At 49.9% G+C, this 16,283-nt stretch overlaps 2 protein-coding genes across 2 annotated transcripts in view; one reads left to right on the forward strand and one right to left on the reverse strand.

Moving 5' to 3' along the window:
• The window catches only part of LOC116835240 (scavenger receptor cysteine-rich domain-containing protein DMBT1-like), a 633,172-nt gene that overhangs the window by 372,076 nt on the left and 244,813 nt on the right, over window positions 1–16,283 (reverse strand). The gene's annotated exons all lie outside the window — the stretch shown is intronic.
• LOC116835294 (scavenger receptor cysteine-rich type 1 protein M160-like) overlaps window positions 1–16,283 on the forward strand; it is a 225,170-nt gene that overhangs the window by 120,421 nt on the left and 88,466 nt on the right. The window contains 2 exon segments of the mRNA XM_075071406.1: window positions 8,561–8,890; window positions 13,548–13,877. Of these exon segments, the coding sequence (XP_074927507.1) occupies window positions 8,561–8,890; window positions 13,548–13,877 (660 nt within the window).

The following is a 16,283-nucleotide window of genomic DNA, read 5'->3' on the forward strand; positions in this document are numbered from 1 at the left end:
TTCCTCCAGCCCACGCCCCTGCCGCCTCACACTTTGGCCGCCCCAAGCCACCCAATTACTCTCCCCCCCTCCTCAGCACGCCCTAGCCCCCACACCCACGCCTCACTCCCTCCTCCCCAGACACCCTGCCTACCCCCCCCTTGCCCTCCCAAGCAGCCAGCCTCCCCCTACATCAGCCGCCTTGCCTGCCCCAGCCTAGCAGACACCCCTGGCGCCACACCCAGCCCATCAAAACCTGCACCCATCCTTCATCCAAGCCAGCGCCTCGGGGGGGGCCGGTGGGGTGGAGGCCGCGGGCGGGGCGGGGGAACCATGGCCCCGCGTCTGACAGCGCAGCAGACCTACCTCCAGATCGGCCCCCTCCCTGCCTATCCAACCGCAGTCCCTGTCCACATGCTGCCTTGCAGTATCCCAGGGCCAGTAACCCTGCCACCTGTCTTCAATGAGGAGGGAGCGCTGGACCCACCGTGCAGCCGCGGGACCGCAGGGAGTGGCAGGGACCCACACATGTGAAATGGCGGTCATTAATAAGCAATCAGCAGCATATATGATGCTATGTACATAATATATAATTGTATTATTTATATAGTTATGGAAAGTAAATAATACAAGGAAGAAATGAAAGGCTTTTTTTACACTTTTTTTTTTAGTCATCCCTGCCAGGGCCCCGCCAAAAATATTCGAATTGGGCCCTGTGCTTCCTAAAGCCAGCCCTGCATGGATGGACCTATCCTCCATGAATTTCTCTAGTTCTTTTTTGAACCCTGTTATAGTGTTGGCCCTTACAACATCCCCTGGCAAAGAGTTCCATAGGTTGACCTTGTGTTATATATTCAAATCCTCCAGTGAGTTCTTCCACTTTTCTCATTCAGCCCATTCCGGCTGCCATACTGCATCTGAGAAGATTGTTGATCTGTGGTTCTTTGATCACATGCACTGTGAATGCAAAGCTTTTGTCTTAGTAAATTGTTTCTGTGGTGAACTGGCCCATGCAGTTCAGAATATCTCCAGGGGTAGTCACGGCTATGTCAGGTGACTTCAGCTCTGGGAGGGATTGAAGGGGAATGTAAGTCCCTTCTGAGATGCCTGAGACATCAGCTCCTGAGTCAATTTGCTAGGCAATTGTCTTGCCATGAACATTCAGTTTCACTCTCCAGCTAGCCTCTATGTCATTGCAAGTGGTGGATCCCAGAAATAAAGGCTCCTGATTGTCTGTAATCTGAGTCAGTTCCCAAACTATTTTGGTGCTGCAAGCAGCTGCAAAATGTTCATATTTCATGGAAATATTACACCATGTGTTGCTGGCTGGACATACATCTTCTCTTGGGCTAGGACTTTTTCCTTGTGCATGTAGGCCGGGATTTGTCTCTCTTAGCCTGGGTGTTCTCTCTCCTGGCTTCAGGGATATTATGATAATACGCTTTAACACTCTAGCATCTGTTTAAACCTTCAAAGACTACAGCTACACTAACGTGTTTACAGCGGTGGAGCTGCAGCGATGCAGTGGTGCTGCTGTAAGCTCTCTAATGTAGCCACTCTGAGCTGATGAGAGAGCTCTCCAGTCGGCTTAACTACTCCAGCCCCATGAGCGGTGGTAGCTACGTCCGTGAGAGAGCGTCTTTTGCCCACATAGTGCTGTCCACACCGGTGCTTAGGTCAGTGTAACTTACATCGCTCGAGGGGGCTTTTTCAGAACTCTGAATGACATAAGTTATACTGCAGCAAATGCTAGTGTAGACATTGCCTAAGCTAGTTTCATGTTTTTCAAGTTGCTCCTGCCTTTGGTTCTGTTGTTTGACTAATTCAGACTGGTTTGCTATTTGAACAGCTGTGGCTAGAGTTAAATCTCTCTTCAGTTGTAGCTGCTGTGAAAGGTTTTTATCTGTTAACCCAGTAACCAGCTTGTCTGTGACATTTTCAAGCTTTGCATTCCCAAAATCACAGTTTTCAGCCTATCTGTGCGAAGCTCTTATAAAACATTCAAAACTTTCCCCGGGTTTTTGAGTTCTCTGGTGAAAACAAGCTCTCCCATAAACTGCGTTTCTCTGAGATATAAAGTATGCATCAAACATAACCAGACCCCTTTCCCACCTTTGTGACTGTCTTCAGTAACATGAAAGGATTTAAAGACATGCTCTGCCAGCTTCCCGTAGCCGACACTAAAGAAGATACCTGCGTCTCTCCAGTTTCTTTGTGCAGCTTGGCAGCAATGTGAAATCTTGTTTCCAGTGTGTCCAGGTGAAGTTTGTGAAAGCTGAAGTTCTCTGGGGCACTGAAGAGTGGCCTGGTGACAAGATCCTGCAACCTTTGTAGCTTTGCTCTATTTCTGTTCTTAGTTTACTCCAGACACTGTCGTGTTTTTCTGACCAGACATGGACTGGTCACAGACTTTGCTTTTACAGACCACAATCCTTTAATGCTCTGCCAGATATGGCTGAGGTTAGCTTTAAAAAAGGTATTTTACACACATCGACACCTAGTGGCTGAGCTGTATAATACAGTTTAGCACTCCATTACTCAGCGTGTGGGGCTGTCACACTCCAGGTCGGGGGGAAGCCAGGCCTGAGGGGAGCAGGGTGTGGGGGTCTTGAAACATTTCTGCACTTGAAACATTACAGTGGCACAGTGGCAGCTCTGCAGCTATAGCATTTCTGTGTAGATGCGACCGACGCTGACAGGAGGGGCTCTCCCATTGGTGCAGGCAATCCACCTCCCTGAAAGGCAGTAGATAGATAGAAATACAACATGCAGCTGAGTCTTTTCCCTCAGTTAGGGTGACCAGACCTCCCGATAAAATTGAGACTGTCCTGATATCCAGCTGTTTGTCCTGTGTCCCAACGAATGTATGGCTGGGATGCCAATTGTCCCGATATTTTGGCTCGGTCATTTTTTTTTTTGCTTCGCCAGCGGCTTTTTTTTTTTTTTTGCTTGGGCATTGGTCCCGATATTTTGTTCTTGCCATCTGGTCACCCTACTCTCAATGCATCAACAGATGGCAGGGAAGAGCTCACTCAGGTCACTGCTTACATCAGCCAGTGTTTGGAGATCCCCAAGGTGACCAGTCATGGAGACAGAGACTTACCTCATCTCTTTGCTTTCTTTCAGCTTCCATGACAGGATTCCCCATGACAGGTAAATACAAACATAGGGAGAGGGTGGGGGGTCTGTCCGTACGTGTAGGGTACATGCTGCAGTGTGCAGCTCTCTCATAATTTGGGGCAAGGAAGGGCAGAGTTAAGGTTATTTAATCTAGTCATTCAAGTGTAGGACTGGAGACCTGGGTTCCAATCCTGCCTCCTCCAGACTCCCCCATGCTCTCAGCCCATCACTTCCTCAGTTTCCCTACCAGTGAATTGTCAACAAGGTGGGCTGTGTGGCAGAGTGAGCAGAGCACAGGGCATCCTGGCTGTTGGGTACTTGTGGAAATGCCCGAGCCTTTCAGCATTTCAAGGGCTCACCCTTGCCCAGTAAGGCCAATTGAAATTTGGGCTCTGGCAGCGACTGGCTGAGCCACATCAGTCTGGGGTGACCCCAGATTTACCCTGGGATGTGATCTGCCTCAACAGACATTTTTGTCTTTTAGTTATTGTTCGAGCTGTTTCAACTCAGCTCTGGCTGTGGCTGGTGAGTGGCCCCACCCCTGCAAAGGGGAAGGGGAGGTGCTGTGCACATACACTAGGGCACCGTGACACCAGCTGAGGCCTGTGAGAGGTGGGGGTGGAGTAGCAGGAACTGGGCTGCTGTGGCACCCTCAGCACCAGGACAGGGCTCGGTTCAGCACGGGGCCGGCCCTGTCTGTCTGGATGCTGTGGAATATAGAGGAGCTGAGTCAGCCCCAGTCAGGGCCAGTGGAGTCTTTGGGGAGCAGGACTACAGCCTCATGAGGCTGCTGCTGTTGGCTCTGGTCAGGCAAGGTCATCGGAGTGCAGACAGGGAGGGATCCCAGGAAGGGGCAAAGGGCAGTTCAGTCTCCTGACCAGTTTTGCCCTTTGCCCCTTGGCTGGGAGCCACTCAGACTGAGGGCTGGGCTGGGCTGCACACACCTGTCCTGTCATGGAGGGGAATTAACCCCAGCAGCTCATTTCCACTTCCACTCACTATCAGCTTGGACCCAGGGCCCCAGACGTGAAAGCCCAGTGCCTGTCCCCCCATGCCAGCCACTGCCCCTCCCTCAGCTGGGGCCAAATGGGAACTGGTGCCCTCTGGGGGAAAAGCCTCAGGTCTCCTTCCCCCATCGTACTGCATCAGCTCATCCCCCTCGCAGAGACTGTACTGGAGCCAGAGTCCCTTGGTGGGAAAGACCCTGTGTCCCATTCTCCATCCCACAAGTCAGCCATTCCCCCAGCTCTGGGGCTGGATCAGAGCTGGTGACCTCCAGAGAGGAACCTCGCAGTGTCCCATTCCCAGCCTCCCTAAGCCAGCCAGTCTGCCATACTGAGACTGAATGGGAGCCAAAGTAAACAATGGGGAAAAGCACCATTTTCCTTTCCTCTAGCCTGTCCCTGAGTGTTTATTCCCTTGGGGTATTTGCAGACTCAGGCATCCCAGAACTAACTCAGCTCCGACTGGTGAACGGCCCGAGTCGCTGCGCTGGGAGAGTCGAGGTGTTTCACAACCAGTTGTGGGGAACCGTGTGTGATGACAACTGGGATTTAACTGAGGCCAGAGTCGTGTGCAGGCAGCTGGGCTGTGAGACGGCGTTATCAGCCCCAGGCAGAGCTCGATTTGGGCGAGGATCTGACCGTATCTGGCTGGATGACGTTCACTGCACAGGGACAGAAGCTGCCCTCTCCGATTGCAGGGCTCGGCCTTGGGGAGACAATAACTGTCACCATGGAGAAGATGCCGGTGTTGTGTGCTCAGGTAACTCTCATCTACCACCATGCGTGTTGCAGGGAGTAGGGTGGGAAGCTCATTATGGGGTATTGTCCCCTCACAACCAGTGCTGACCCCAGCATGGTGCTTGGGGCCTGTGCTGCAGAGAGCAGGGTGAGGGCTCAATAAGGGGTGCTCTCCCCTTGAAGTCAGGGCTGGCGCCAGTGCCCTAGTGCAGTGCCAAGGGGCTTGTGCTGAAGGTAGGGGGATGGGGTGTCAGTAGGGGGCGCTTTCCCCTTGTAGTTGTGCTGACACCAATGCCCCAGTGCAGTGCCATAGGCCCCTGGCATGAGAAAGCCTGGTCTGTGCCTGCTGGGGTTCAGCTCCCCGACTCTCCTGGCCGCAGGCCACACATGTCGTGCCCTCTAGGCCACATGGGATGGCCTCTCTCCGGGTTGGCAATAGGCACATTCCACCCCCAGCCCTCCACTTGTCTCCTTGCAGCACCCAGCCCATGTCCCACTGGGCACTCAAAGAGTGACAGATCTGCTGCTCTCAAAAGAGCACAGTCCCAAGGTGACCAGCTCCCCCTCCCATCTCTGCCCCAATCAACGCACAGCCCTAGATACCTTCATAGTCACACCAAGGACAAGTGATTTCACAGAGTGTAGAGATTCAAGGGGTAGCAAGGAGAAGGGTTGGAAAGAAATGGTTCCATGGCCAATAAAATCATACCATGCTGACTAGAGCCTAGACTCACTGAACGAGATAATTTTCTGTCTGGCAGAGTAACGCTCACCCCACAGTCCTTCCAGGGTTTTACTCCAGGCTTGTCTATGATCTCCTGTTCCTGAGATAAACATTGTCAGCCGCCTCCTGGGTGAAAGGGAGCTCTTGTCCCCTCTCCTCTTTCTTGTAGGTACAGACCATTGTCTCTTCCCAGAGGAGGTCTCTCTTCAGAGACTTGTGCTGAGGGTCCTTTATCTTTGCACATTCTCAGGCTCCCACTGGGCCCAGACAGTGAATACAGTGAAAAACGTTGTATTCTACATTTTACATCTCTCTTCAACTATGTTGCATACAAACATCTTGCATGCATAAGAGTGACCAGTGGGCTGCTGGCTTTTGGTAGAGACCTCACATACCACCCGCTAGCCACTCACCACTCTGCTGGCCCTCACAGTCTGCTGCCCCCGGCCTCTCTACTGTGACCTCTGCAGGTGGCTCTCTTGAGGCGCCACCCAGCTCTCAGTGACTGTCAGCTCTTAGTGGGAAACCTCAGTGCTGAAGCAGCTGGGCAGAAACACTGTCTCACAGCAGGTGATTTCAACTCTAGTGATCACTGAAACCAAAAAGACTCCTAATGGAGCCTTAATTAACTCTATCTTTGAAGAGCATTGAGGGGCAGATTAAACCATGCCTAGATCTCTTACACAGAGCCCACACCCCTCAGCAGGAACACCCATCTCCACCCCCTGTCACTCTTGATAGAGGTCTGGTGTCTGAGCTCCCTAGTTAGTGGGTTCAGTTCAGTTGTGGGTGACCCCCTCAGTGTGGTAAACGTCTGTCTCAAATCTGGACTTAGAGTTCAACATCTGAGTGTTTACTGTGAACCTTCCTCCAAGCTTATACCCAGCTTGGATTTTATCTCGCTGCCACCAACTAGGACTATTTAGGGTTCCTAGTTACCCCGAGTCACCCCAACCTTTCCCTGGGGGACCCCCAAGACCCAGAACCCCTGGGTCTCCCTATCTCAACGGGAAAACAAGCTCTTCCCTCTGTCTCTCGTTATCTTGCTCCCCCACTCCCCCCTACCCTTTCCCTGGGTGAGCTGGCGATGCAGTAACTTAACTCCCTTGAAAGGCAAAACAAAAGGGAAAATCACCCTCACCGCTCGTCCTGAGGCGATGCATTAAATCTAGTAAAGCTAATATAAGAAGATTTTCCACCCCCCCTTCCTGTAGCCTTACTGGCGAAAACCCAAAAACCTCAGCCAAGGTTTTTAAAAAGAAACTTTATATAAAAAGAACAGAAAATACAACAAGTAATACTGCATTAAGAGATCATAATACAGGTCTTGCTTATCAGAAAATATGAATAAACAGTCTGAATTTAAAAGATACCCCCTTTAAACGCAGTCCAGCAAATCAACGACACCTGTAATACCAACACAAAGCATATAACAGCCTATTTCCTTGTGGCCTTTGTACTTCCAACACTTTGTAGGAAAATATTAGAAAGAAATAGGAAGTTATCCAGAAAAGATGTTTCCTCATAAGTGGGAAAAACAAAAGACCTAGGATACACAATTCCCGCTCCTGACTTTTAAAAAATCCAGTTCTCTGATTGGTCCTCTGGTCAGGTGTTTGGTTCCCTTTGTTCACCCTTTACAGGCAAAAGAAAATTAACCCTTACCTTACCTATCTACTTATGACACTCAGTCCGGGCAGGATAAGCACAGTTCTGTTGCCCTTTACTCAGACAATCAGGACAACAACATTTCACTACCCCTGCATTCAAGTACTGCAGTGATTTGTATCCCAGCATTAGCCAACACAGCTCTGTCTGCTGGATACTAGGCAGAAAGGGTGTGTTTAAGTAAACGCAGTCTGGTGCTGAAGCCTTTTCCCGGCCCCAGCTCATCACTAGCTATCAGGGGAGAGCTCATTCGCACCTTGCTTACCTCCTCGAGGTCCAGTCTTCTAACAGGGCTCTGCTCCACCACGTGTGTGACTATATGTATTGCTGCCCCACAGGCACAGTGAGAAGATCAGGCTTACCCAAATCTCTGTATTGTATCAATTCCTCTGGCCAGTCCAGTCAGGGGCCTGTTAAAACTAGCCCAGGATCTTCATCTCAGGTTGCAAATAGGCAGATAGAAGTTAGGGCTTCTGAAATCCATCAGCATGGCAGTGTCTCTATCCCAGAGTTGCTGCCCCTGTGTGAGGACACAGCTGTCAGCCCAGCTCTGCCATCATTCATCTGAGACTGGTACTGGGCTGGCAGCACTAGACAGGAGTGCAGCAATGGCTGTCACAAAATGATGTTGCCAAGTCAGTCATGGCAAGTCAGCAGGAACCGCAGGGGCAGGTGTTTGCTTCGGGAGGGGCCCGATCTGCTTGTAGGAAGTGTGCATTGCCTCTGCACTGGTCGGAACCATTGTCAGCCTGGTGCGCAGCAGGTTCCTGCCAGCCGTCCCCCTCCAGGCAGTTCTAAGGGGGATGGATTCTGGGTGACATGTTCCGGGAGCTATGGAGCCAACACATGTAAATTCAATGCTGATGTCAGACTAAGGCAAGCACTAATGACTCAGGTGACTGTGTTCAGCTCCCAATCACAAAAGATGCTTTTGCCAGTGTCTGGCCCGCAGCACTGCACAGTATCCCACTGAAGAGAATATCAGCTCCAGAAGTGAGGGTATAAATCTGGTTCCCAGGACGTTCCTGCCAACTTCTGCATCAGGGAAGTGCAGGGGGTGATTTTTTCATTGTGTTCTAATGGGAGCAGTAGGACAGACTGCTGTCCAGTCTGCCTAACTAGGTGTCAGCTGACTGTGAGGGTAGTGAACAAACTTCAACATTGCCCAAGTGATTAGCCTGGTCAGTGGTGGGGAGCCCTTGACAGGCAGTCCCTGTGTGTAGAGACCGGTCAGACCAGTCAGCAGGAGATGCTACATTCCCCAGCAACAGGAGAGATCAGATGCACAGGAACTTCCCTCAGTATTTATTGCCTTGGGTGTTTGCAGATTCCAGAATCTCAGAAGTGGCTCAGCTCCGACTGGTGAATGGTTCGAGTCACTGCGCTGGGAGAGTTGAAGTATTTCATAACGAGAAGTGGGGAACCGTGTGTGATGACAGCTGGGACTTACAGGATGCTGGAGTTGTGTGCAGGCAGCTGGGCTGTGGGACGGCGTTATCAGCCCCCACCAGGGCTCACTTTGGGCGAGGATCTGACCATATCTGGCTGAATAACGTCAACTGCACAGGGACAGAAGCTGCCCTCTCCGACTGCAGGGCTAGGCCTTGGGGAGAGAATAACTGTACTCACGGAGAAGATGCCGGTGTCGAGTGCTCAGGTAACCTTCATCCATCACATCAGTCAGTGCTGCAGAGGTTGAGCTGGGAAGCTTTCAGCACAGACCCAGCTCTCCTGTCTGAGTCAGCGCTGACCCCAGTGCCCCAGTATGGTGCTAAGGGCCTTTACTGCTGGGAGCCGTTTTGGGGTCACAGTAAGTGTCGCTCTTCCCATGGTGTCAGTGCTGACCCCATTTCCTGACACAGTTCTACATGCCTGTACTACAGGGAGCAGGATGGGGGCTCAGTAGGGGGCGCTTTGCTCTCGCAGTCAGTGCTGAGCCAGTGCCCCAGCACAGCACTTAGGGCCTGCGCTTCAGGGAGCAGTACGTGCACCTCTGTGAGATACCCTCCCCGTCGCTGATAGCTGTGATTCCCCTGCCCCACTACAGCACACTGGGGCGCTGGGTAACCGTGGATCCCATTTGTAGGATTTGGGGTTGAATGGATCCTGAAACCACTCAGGGATCCCTTTATGAAGTGTGGGGTTCCTATGCCCATCACTCCGGGTGATTTCCATCTCAGCTAGAGATGGATCCTGAACCTGTAATTTGCCCCACTGTTGTGACTGGAGACAGGGTTCTTCCTCACTTTTTCTCCTACACAGCCCATGAGTTTCTGTGCCCTGTCTCTCATCTACTCTGTTCCACCCCACAGGTGGTTACATGGTAGTGGTGGGGAGTAGGGCTGTTAAGTTATTAAAAAATTAATTGTGATTAATTGTGAGATTAAAGATTAATCATGATTAATCATGCAATTAATTGCTCCATTACACAACAATAAATATTTGCACTGTAAAAAAGAAACAAAAGAAATAGTATTTTCAATTCACCTCATACAAGTACTGTAGTGCCAGCTCTTTATCCTGAAATTTGAACCTACAAATGGAGAATTATTTACAAATAATAACTGCAATCAAAAATAAAACAATGTAAAATTTTAGATCCTACAAATCCACTCAGTCCTATATCTCATTCAGCTAAATGCTCAGAGAGACAAGTTTGTTTACATTTACAGGAGATAATGCTGCTTGCTTCTTGTTTACAATGTTATCTGAAAGTGAGAACAGGCATTCACATGGCACTGTTGTAGCTGGTGTTGCAAAATATTTATGTGCCAGATCCGCTAAAAATTCATATGTCCCGTCATGCTTTCACCACTCTTCCAGAGGATATGTCTATACTGATGGTGGGTTCTGTTTGATAACAATCCAAAGCAGTGCAGACTGACGAATGTTCATTTTCATCATCTGAGTCAGATGCCACCAGCAGAAGTCTGATTATCTTTTTTGGTAGTTCAAGTTCTGTTGTGTCCGCATTGAGTATTGCTCTTTTAGGACTTCTGAAAGCCTGCTCCTAACCTTGTCCCTCTCAGATTTTGGAAGGCGCTTCAGACTCTTAAACCTTAGGTCGAGTGCTATAGCTAGCTTTAGAAATCTCACACTGGGACCTTCTTTGTATTTTGTCAAATCTGCAGTGAAAGTGTTCTTAAAATGAACAACATGTGCTGGGTCATCATCTGAGACTACTGTAACATGAAAGATATGGCAGAATGCAGGTAAAATACATAGCAGGAGATACACAATTTTCCCCACAAGGATTTCAGTTACAAATTAAGTTAACAAATTAGTTTTTTAACGAGCATCATAGAATCATAGAATATTAGGGTTGGAAGAGATCTCAGGAGGTCATTTAGTTCAATCCCCTGCTCAAAGCAGGACCAACACCAACTAAATCATCCCAGCCAAGGCTTTGTCTAGCCAGGCTTTAAAAACCTTTAAGGATGGAGATTCTACCACCTCCCTAGGTAACCTATTCCAGTGCTTCACCAACTTGCTTCATCAGCATGGAAGCATGTTGTCTGGAATGGTGGCTGAAGCGTGAAGAGGCATATGAATATTTAACATATGTGGCACGGAAATATCTTGCAATGCCACCTGCAAAAGTGCCATGCGAACGCCTCTTCTCACTTTCGGGTGACATGGCAAATAAGAAGCAGGCAGGATTGTCTCCCGAAAATGTAAACAAACTTGTTTGTCTGAGAGATTGGCTGAACATGTAGTAAGTGTGCAGTTATCTAACAAAAAATAATATAATCTACATTTGTAAGTTTCACTTTCACAATAAAGAGATTGCACTACAGTACATGTATGAGGTGAGCTGAAAAATACTATTTCTTTTACCATTTTACAGTGCTAATATTTGTAATCCAAAATAAGTAAAAGCTGTTTTATCCGACCCTTCACTAACAGGAAAGCTCTATAAATTGGCATTTCTGATCTTCATTGAAATGTTGGTTTATAGTCCAGTTGGCGCGGAGCTGGAGGGGGCTCTGGGAGGTACTTTGAGTGTGGGAGGGGACTTGGTACACAGGAGGAGGTGCAGGGTGTTGGATCCAGGGGCCACTCACCTCAGATGACTCCCCACAAATGGCGACTTCTACCGGGCTCCAGCTACTCCTAAGTGGAGGAGGTGCATCAGGCAGTTCTACGTGCTGCCCCTAACCAGTGCCAGCTGCACAGCTCCCATTGGCTGGGAACCCAGCTGCCCTGTTCCACCCCAGAAGTGGGTGCATGGCAGTAGTAGGGAGTAGGGCTGTTATGTGACGAAAAAATGTATTATGATTAATCATGCAATTAATCTCGCCTTTGCACAATAATAGACTACCATTTATTTTAATTTTGGGGGGATGTTTTCTCCATTTTCAAATATATCGAATTCAATTACAATACACAATACATAGCAGGAGATACACAATTCTCCCCCAAGGATTTCAGTCACAAATTAAATTAACACATTATCACCATGGTGGCCGAAGCATGAGGGGGCATATGAATGGTTAGCGTATCCAGCATGTAAATAACTTCCAATACTAGCTGCAAAAGTGCCATTCGAACTCCTTTTCTAACTTTCTGGGGACATTGTAAATAAGAAGCAGGCAGCATTAAATCCCATTTATGTAAACAAACTTGTTTGTCTTAGCGATTGGCTGAACAAGAAGTAGGAATGAGTGGACATGTAGGCTCTAAGTTTTACATTGTTAAGTGCAGTTATGCAACCAAAAAAAAAATCTACATTTGTATTTTGCACTTACACGAGAAAGAGATTGCACTCCAGTACTTTTATGAGATGAATTGAAAAATACGATTTCTTTTATCATGTTTACAGTGCAAATATTTGTAAACCAAAATAATAATAGAAAGTGAGCACTGTACACTTTGTATTCTGTGTTGTAATTGAAATCAATATGCTGGAAAATGTAGAAAAACATCCAAAATATTTAATACATTTCAGTTGGAATTCTATTGTTTAACAGTGTGATTATGTGACAGGGTTAGGACTCACCACCGCTGGCACCTCCTGCTGGTTGCTCCAAGGATTAGCTCTTGTCAGCTACCGAGCGCGCTCTGCGTGTGGTGTCTCGCCTGTTGTCTGCTCTGCTGGTTTGGGAACCGCGTTGCTCCCCGCTCAGTGGTGTCCGCTCTAGGACACTGCCCTCTGCCAGTGCCCACTACTCCACTTGCACCCCCTTCCGGGGAAGTGTGTTGGGGGTTAACAACAGCCTTCAGCTTGCACCTGCTTCAGTGGCCAACCACAACCCCAAAGTCTAGCCTCTCACCTCAGGGATAAGTTGCAGTTTGTCTCCACAGTCCTCCATGGCCAGGTGCAGTGCAGGGAGGGACCCAGGCCGACCTGTTACCCTGAGTCCTGACCCAGGGACCCTCTAGTGGCAGCCTCTCTCTGCCCTCCTTCTCTCCTCTCTTGTCCGCCTATCTTCCCTTGGCCACTTCCCCTTTGACTCTGTGCACCTTGTCGACCATTTTTAGCAGGGGCTGCAGACTGGCAGGTAACCGGGTCGGAGCTCTCCTCTGCTTCCTGGAGCCCGCCTAGCACTGCTCTTCTAAGGTGCTACCTCCTTTCCTCAGCAGCCAGTCCTCCCTTGCTAGTCAGGGAGAGACTGCCTTCTCCTTTGCTAGGCAGCTTTTATATAGAACCCATCCTGGCCCTGATTGGCTGCCTCTTCCTTGGCCCTCACTGGCTTTCCACAGGCCTTCAGTGATTGGCTGCTGGTCTGTGCAGCCTCTCTGGCCTGTCACAGCCCTTTCCGTGCAGCTGTCCCACTGCAGATTAAAACTGCAATTAATTTTTAAATTGTGATTAACTTTTTTGTGTTGATCTCATGAGTTAACTGCGATTAATTGACAGCCCTAGTTTGAAATAAAATATTTCAGGTATCCCGTACTTTCTGAGAATGACCTTTTCCTCGATCCTCCTCTAGCCTTTCTGTTTCTGGTGTTGACATTCATTCACCTCCTCACTACTGGAGAAACACAGGCCCAGCACCAGAAACAACGTGTAACTGCCGATAGTGGGAGGGCCGAATGAACATGCTAGATATAAGCCAAGCAGCAGTGGGGGGTGGGAATGAGGGGCATGTTACTCTGCACCCAGATGGATCAAGTATCACGGGGTAGCTGTGTTAGTCTGTATCCACAAAAACAACAAGAAGTCCAGTGGCACCTTAAAGACTAACAGATTTTTTTGGGCAGTTGCAGAGGTTATTCAGACCCGCCGTTGGAAGGGACTACATCCTCCAGCATCACTAGTGATCAGATGCACAGGAACCTCCCTGAGTGTTTATTCCTTTTGGGCTTTGCAGATTCTGGCATCTCAGAAGTGGCTCAGCTCCGACTGGTGAAAGGCGCGAATCGCTGCGCTGGGAGGGTCGAGGTGCTTCACAACCAGCTGTGGGGAACCGTGTGTGATGACAGCTGGGACATAACTGATGCTGGAGTTGTGTGCAGGCAGCTGGGCTGTGGGATGGCGTTATCAGCCCCAGGAGGGGCTCGATTTGGACAAGGATCAGACCGTATCTGGCTGGATGACGTTCACTGCACAGGGACAGAAGCTGCCCTCTCCCACTGCAGTTCTCGGCCTTGGGGAAACAATAACTGTAACCATGGAGAAGATGCCGGTGTTGTGTGCTCAGGTAAACTTCTTCCACCACTGTGCATGTTGCAGGGAGCAAGGTGGGAAGCTCATTACAGGGCATTGTCCCCTCACAGCCATTGCTGACCCCACCATGGTGTTTTGGGACCTGAACTTCAGGGAGCAATATGTCGGTTTCAGTAGGGAGCACTCTCCTCTCACACGCTGTGGTGACCCTAATTCCCTTGTGCGGTTCTATGGGCCTGTGATGTAGGGAGTGGGGCACGGGCTCAAAGTGGTGCCAAGGGCCCCTGGCATGAGGAAACCTTGTCTGTGCCTGCTGGGGGGCAGCTTCCCTCGGCCTCAGACCACACAAGCTGTGTCCTCTAGGCCTTCTAGGGTGGTCTCTCTCCTGGTTGATGATAGGCAAACTCCAGCCCATAGCAGCGCCCAGCCCCTGTTCCACTGGGCATTCACAACAGTCACAGATCTGCTGCTCCCAAAGGAACAGGGCCCCCAGCTGACCAGCTCCACCCCCCCATCTCTACCCCGATCAATGCACAGCCCTAGATCCCTTCATAGTGACAAGGACAAGTGATTTCACAGAGTGTAGAGATTCGAGGGGCAGCAAGGAGACAGGTTGGAAAGAAATGGTTCCACAGCCAATAAAATCATACCACGCTGACTAAAGTCTAGACTCACTGAACGAGATACTTTTCTGTCTGGTAAAGCAATGATCACTCCACAGTCCTTCCAGGGTTTTACTCCAGGATTGGCTGAGATCTCCTGTTCCTGAGACAAATGCTGTGAGCTGCCTCCTGGGTGAAAGGGAGAGCTTGTCCCCTTCTCTTTCGTCATAGGTATATAAGGCTGATAGCCCCGGTCATCGGAATCAAACCTGGGACCTCTGAAGCTTAGTTCATGAGTCTTTACTGCATAAGCTAAAAACCAACGGGCTGTTAGCTAAGGTTGTAGAGCAGAGTCGTTTTATCTCATTCTTAAATATGTGTTCTTGGTGAAACTAGATGGAACAGAACACAGAACCCACAAGATGTGCGGGTTACAGGTACAGACTATTGTCTTCCCAGAGGAGGTCTCTCTTTTGAGACATGTGCTGAGAGACCTTTGGTCTTTGCAAATTCTCAGGCCCTCCCGGACCCAGACAGTGAATATAGCCTGTTTCCATGGCTGTGCTTTGTTCTATGTGCTGATTGGCTCAGCCGAAGGGATTGCCATGGCGCAGGTGACAGGCTTCACTTCAACACTTCTGGAGCCTCATATTTTGCATTTTACATCTCTCTTCAACTATGTCCCATACAAACATCTTGCCCCCATGAGGGCGATGAGTGGCCTGCTGGTAGAAACCTCACATACAACCTCTGATGAGCTGTTGTCCATATATGTAACCCAGAGGATCCCCATAAAACCTAAGGCATCCCTGTGCCCTCTGCCAGTTGGCATCTAGTTATCTCTGGGCCAGACTTCTCTGTGGTACATTGGGGACCTGGGTAACTGCAGCTTCCATTGGTAGGATTTGCTGTCAGTGGAGCCTGCAGCCACTCACTCAAACGAAAAATCCAGGGCCAGTTTGTCAAGATCTAGTGCAATTTCTCAAGATCCTGGGTCTGTAACACAGACCCAGGGTATGACCCACACCCAGGGCAAAACTTCCACCTTGCACCCTCCTCCATCACCTAACCCCCGCCCTGAGGCGCCCCTCCCCCACAGCAGCTTCCCACATCCGCCCTGATGTGCCACCCCTGTGACAGCTCCCCACCCTCTGCCCTGAGGCACCCCCCCACCCCAGCTCACCCCTGCTCCACCTCCACCCCAAGCACGCCGTCGCTGCTTCACTTCTCCCGCCTCCCAGGCTTGTGGCACCAATCAGCTTAGGTGCCGCAAGCATGGGAGGCAGGAGTAGTGAAGCGGCCATGGCATGCTCGGGGAGGAGGCGGAGCAGGGGTGAGCTGGGGTGGGGCGCTCCCCTCCGTGTTCCCCTCCCCACCCCTCACTTGCGGCAGGCGGCCCTCCCCACACTCCCCTGCCCCAGCTTCCTCCACCTAAATGCCGGCAGTGATCGGGGCGACTGAAGAAAACGCTGCTTCCCAAATCCTAGCGCCCTAGGCAACAGCCTAGGTTGCCTAAATGGTTTCACCGGCCCTTCCCACGCCCCCAAAGCTGCAGACTTAACTGAAAATGGTTTAGCAAGTGCTCCTGTCTCTAGCACCCAGAGACCCAGTCCCAATGGGATTCAAACATGAAATAAATCCATTTTACTCTGTGTAAAGCTTATACAGAGTATAACTGTCAAGGTCTTTTCCCCACTTTGAACTTTAGCGTCCAAAAAGTGGGGACCTGCATGATCACTTTTAAGCTTAATTACTAGCTTAAATTTGGTATGCTTCCACCAGCCAAAATATAGTGTTTGGCATACTTCCTGCTCCCCCAAAATCTTCCCTGGGGAACC

Source organism: Chelonoidis abingdonii, chromosome 11 (assembly GCF_003597395.2).
Source record: "Chelonoidis abingdonii isolate Lonesome George chromosome 11, CheloAbing_2.0, whole genome shotgun sequence".
Lineage (NCBI taxonomy): Eukaryota > Metazoa > Chordata > Testudines > Testudinidae > Chelonoidis > Chelonoidis abingdonii.